General features: G+C 35.1%; 1 protein-coding gene across 1 annotated transcript in view; it reads left to right on the forward strand.

The window, feature by feature from the left end:
- Positions 1-5,000, forward strand: part of LOC128647591 (uncharacterized) — a 45,020-nt gene that overhangs the window by 39,811 nt on the left and 209 nt on the right. Inside the window, exon 4 of the mRNA XM_053700346.1 lies at positions 3,722-3,817. Coding sequence (XP_053556321.1) covers positions 3,722-3,817 — 96 coding nt within the window. The remainder of the gene's footprint in view (positions 1-3,721; positions 3,818-5,000) is intronic.

Raw genomic sequence — 5,000 nt, forward strand, 5'->3', positions numbered from 1 at the left:
ACATGAATGCCTGTTGTTTAATGTCAAGATCCAGGGTGTCCATACTTTGTTTTTAACTCACATGGTGTATAACCAGCTTAGTTTCAGTTCCTCAAACCCTCCTTCATCCACCCTCCTTCCTTTCCAGGGCGGTCTGAGACCTCCGTGTCTTGACAGCAACTCCAGTCTCCTCCTCTGTCACAGAGTCGCACCCACTTAAGGTGCAATAGTCCTAGTTCTGCTGAGGGGAGCTAAATAACCCCAGAGCAAGCCACACAGAAATGTAAGCACCATGTGTTCCACACAGTGTGGGGTGATCACACAGCAGGAACGCTGACAGGCTTGTATATAGTGTAATGTAGGAAGTGTTACTGCCTATTACTAGAGGATCTCACTGTACCTCTAACCAGACTGTGCTCCAGCTCCTCCCACCAGCTTCAGTGGTGTTTACTGAAGCGTTTCTGTTCTCTATCCAGGGTGAACTTAGTTCCAACTAAAAAAATAGTGCATTAACTACATTCCCATATGTTCCCGCTGAACTTTACCCCTGTATCACTATGACTTCTGCTTTTTAACAAAATAAGATATGCCGGGGGGCCCCTATACTTATTAGTGCTATACAAAATTCAAACAGGTATACAGGATCTGTCAGGGAACCTATGAGAACCTGTAAGGAAAACACATGTTAAATAAAATAAATGCATTTTAGAGTATAAATGCAATAGACTTTGGGAGTTCAAAGGAAGAAATGCCAATCTAAATGGGAATTTAACCCCTTCAGGGTCATAGTCCCCAATATAAAGGTCCACCTTGCTTCTTTCTGAAGAAGAATGTTGTCTCTGTCGCAACCTCGTGGGAGCGGTGGTACATGATCAATTATAGTGTATTTTAAGTCCACTACAGTATGCCCTTTAAGTGCAAAGTGTTTTGCGACAGGTTGTTCAGATGAACCCTTCTGTATGACCGACCTATGGTTAGCCATGCATGTCCGAAGATTGTCATTAGTTTTTCTTACATAGAATAAGCCACATGTACAGTGTAATAAATACACTATATAGGTAGTCATACAGGTAAGTTGATATTTGTGAAAGAACCTCCTTCTTCTTCTTAGTAGGATGAGTAAAATATTGACCGGTTTGCAAACCATTACATGCTGTACACCCTAAACACCTGAAGCATCTGAGATTCACAGTTTCCAACCAAGACATCTTCTGATAACATAGTCTAGGATCAGTTTTTACTTGAATGTCTCGTAGGGAAGTAGCCCTCCTATTTCCTATCTGTGGGGATGCCATATGACAAAATAGAAGCCCTGGATCGCTCCTCACAATCTCCCAATTCTTCAAGACTCTCTTCAATTTCATTTTTATCACCTGTGTAGGTGGTCACAAATGTTAATCGGTCTTGTTTCAGTAACATATCGCTCCTCTCCTGTTTAGTGCTTGCTTTAGTTTATCCAATACTTTCCGTGGATAACCCCTCTGTTGGAATCTGGCATACATCTCTTGTAACTGTCTTTATGCTTTTTTTCCATCTGTGTTGTTTCTAAGCACTCTCTTGAACTGTGATTTTGGCAGGGAGCGCTACACACACACATATATATATGTAGATGTATACACATATATATATATATATATATATATATATATATATATATATATATATATATATATATACACACATGAATATACACACACACATATATATATATATATATACACACACATGCATACACACAACACATATAATACACATGCGCACGTACATATATAGATATACACATATACACACTGCACACACACATATTTACACACACATTTACATACACACACGTTAAAAATTGAATAAATGTATTTGTGTTAAATTTAAGTGGCCAATTTAAATTAAAAAAAATCTATTATGCATGTGACAGAGAATCACCTGTAGACCTAAATAACTCTGCTACAGACAAACAAAGTGACTGGAAATGTTTAAAATAAAAAATAATTATATATTGAGATATATATATATATTCTTCAGTGATGCACTAAACAATTCTGCCTAAATTATACATGAGTTACTGAAGTTGGAATTATCATCAAATCTATCTCTCACACTTCTCTGTATTTTGGTGTTGCTTGCCAGCTGTCCCTGAATATAACAATATTAAAAAATCCTATATCCCAAACGCCTAAAATAAACCAGTTTTATTTTTTTTGTACTCTTCACTAATGCTATTAATGTAATTAATATTATGTTCACTCATTTATAAAGCTCCGTTGTACCCTACAGCACAATGAAGTTGAGAATAAAACATAATTAAAACACTATCACAGTGAATAATGTAAAATATATTTGATTACAATCAATTGCTGACTTTATTGTTTGAGGAATTTATATAAAAAATATCATATGTGAGTAGTAAATATTTTGTTGGTAATTCCCTTTATCAGAGCATTTCTAAGAGTCTTTATTTGAAAGTTACATGCGGTGTTGATATCGTTAAGAGAGAATTTACTCACAATATTCCTGTCATTCATGATAAAAAGTAGGATTTAAAGGGACAATGTGCTCAGGCAAGTTGCAGTATAGATTTAATTGTATTCAAAGCTGCTGCAGGATCACAATTTTAAACAAGCTAGGCTTTCTCTCCCACCCCACACTGTGAAATTGATTTCTGCTGTTTGCAGTTTCAACAGGCAACTACAGTAATAAAGCTAAAGGAGCCATTTTACACAATGTAATACACTCTCAAGTAAAATGGATCTTCAGTGCAATGTTTCTATTTAAGCATGTTTGTACCTGTCAAGTAGTAGGAATACATAGAACACTTTTGTGTTTAAATTTACACTTAAAGGGACATGATACCCAAACATTTTCTTTAATGATTTAGGTAGAACAGACAATTTTAAAAAACTTTCCAGTTTACTTCTGTTATCAAATTTGCTTCATTCTCTTGGTATCATTTGTTGAAGGAGCAGCAATGCACTACTGGTTTCTACCTGAACACATGGGTGAGCCAATGACAATCGGTATATATATGCAGCCACCAATCAGCAGCTAGAACCTAGGTTATTTGCTGCTCCTGGGCTTACCTAGATACATTTTTCAGCAAAGGATAATAAGAGAAGGAAGCAAATTAAATAGAAGTAAATTGGAAAGTTGTTTAAAATTGTATGTTCTGTCTAAATCATAAATGTCTAATTATGACTTTACTGTCCCTTTAAATAATGTTGCTTTATATATTTTTATGATAAAAAAAGTTTCAACATGTTAACCCCTTAACAACAGTGATGTAAGCTTCACGCTGTGTGTTACAGGGGATTTAAATGGCTCCAGCAGCGCTGATGTCACCAACAGCTGCGAGACAGGACTATTTCTGCATGTCGTTCTGCTGTTAGTAAAACCTGAGCAATCTCACCACGAAAAAGCTAATGTACAGGGTATATATGCTGTCATTTAGGGGTTTAGGTATCGCTTTTGTATATTGATGGTGGAAAGTTCTTGAGTAAATTTCCCTTTTAAATATGTAAATTTAATGACAGCCATTTTGTAGATGAATTATAAGATAATATTTACTTAAAATGTTTCTAAGGCATTGATTTGATTGAATTCATTTTGAAGGTAATGAAATTCATAAGAATGATATTTAATAACAGTAACATTTTAGCTTTGTGTTTAAGATTCTTTACATAAACTTTGTCTAAATATGTTTTTATATTAACATTTATAATGATTGGTCTCATTTTTCTTTCTCCTGCAGTATCCATATGGGTGTTAGTTGTCTTACATTGGAGCTGCTTTGTACTGGTACACGCGTGTTTAAGTCTGCTGTTCATTTTCATTTTACCACAATTAGGTAAGTGACAGGACCCCCATGCAAGTTATTGTCATTAAGTGTTCGGGCAAAATGTAATACTAGATAACAAGGACTCATACTTAGTGTGATGTATACTATACTGATTAGCTACACTTCATACAACACCATTTAGCCAATCAGTATCCTTCAGAAATGTGGTGCCTTCAGCCTATGCACGTTTACAGATAAAGGCTACAGAGAGGGGATCTATGGATCCTCTATGTTTCCAAAAGATAGCAAGGCTTTAATTTCATTACATAGATAATCTATTCATTATAGCAACAAACAGAAGATGGCCCTAAAAGAAAAAAGGGGGAGAATTATCTCCAGACTAGCCTTGTTTAATTATATATTTAAGAGGTGAAGAGTCAGGAGTGTGCTTTGAGCATATAATGATTAATGTATTCAGAAAAAAAAACCCTATATAAGAGATAGGGAAAACAAAAAGAATGCTCTTATAGCACTTAGATTAATAAACATGGATTAAAATGTAACTTTTACTGAAGATTCATTAAAATGACAGCTTCAATAATAATGTAAGAGTAAGTTATTGTAGACTGCCAGAATAGACATCAAAAACACAACTCCGTTAGAAGAGACTTGTTATAGTGAGTGTAATCAAAAGAATACAATGTTACTAAACCCTGCTTAGGTACAGAGGGATAATATGATAGGTTAGGTGAGACTGCAATATTGTATCAGGGAAAACCTCTAGTTGGGATCAGTGACCAGTATCTCCTATATGGTGTAGGGCAATCGTTCTGTTAGTATTATAGTCCCCTTCCCATCCTTCCTCCCATTCTTGAGCAGCAATATTATTTAGGCTGAATTAGTTATATAATTATGGTCTTCAACAAACAGAGTACTATTAAAACATAAAATGGATGCCCCTGACGTGGTCGCGTTTCACTTTACGCTTCCTCAGCTCTGATCTCAGATCTCTTACATGGACATTTAACTACTGTAGGTATAGCTCTTATATGGATATAATATTTTGTTTTAAAACATAGATAGCCAGTTGGTGCAGATCCTTATATACTTGACCAATTACAAACAAAAAATAAATGGATATGTAGCACAATACGCTTATCCATAAAGGGACTTCAGTACTCTTTCACATTTTTACAAATTTCTTAACATAATTGTGTATAAAGAACATTAAACAAATACATCCTCATTTGTT

This window comes from Bombina bombina, chromosome 2 (assembly GCF_027579735.1).
Source record: "Bombina bombina isolate aBomBom1 chromosome 2, aBomBom1.pri, whole genome shotgun sequence".
Lineage (NCBI taxonomy): Eukaryota > Metazoa > Chordata > Amphibia > Anura > Bombinatoridae > Bombina > Bombina bombina.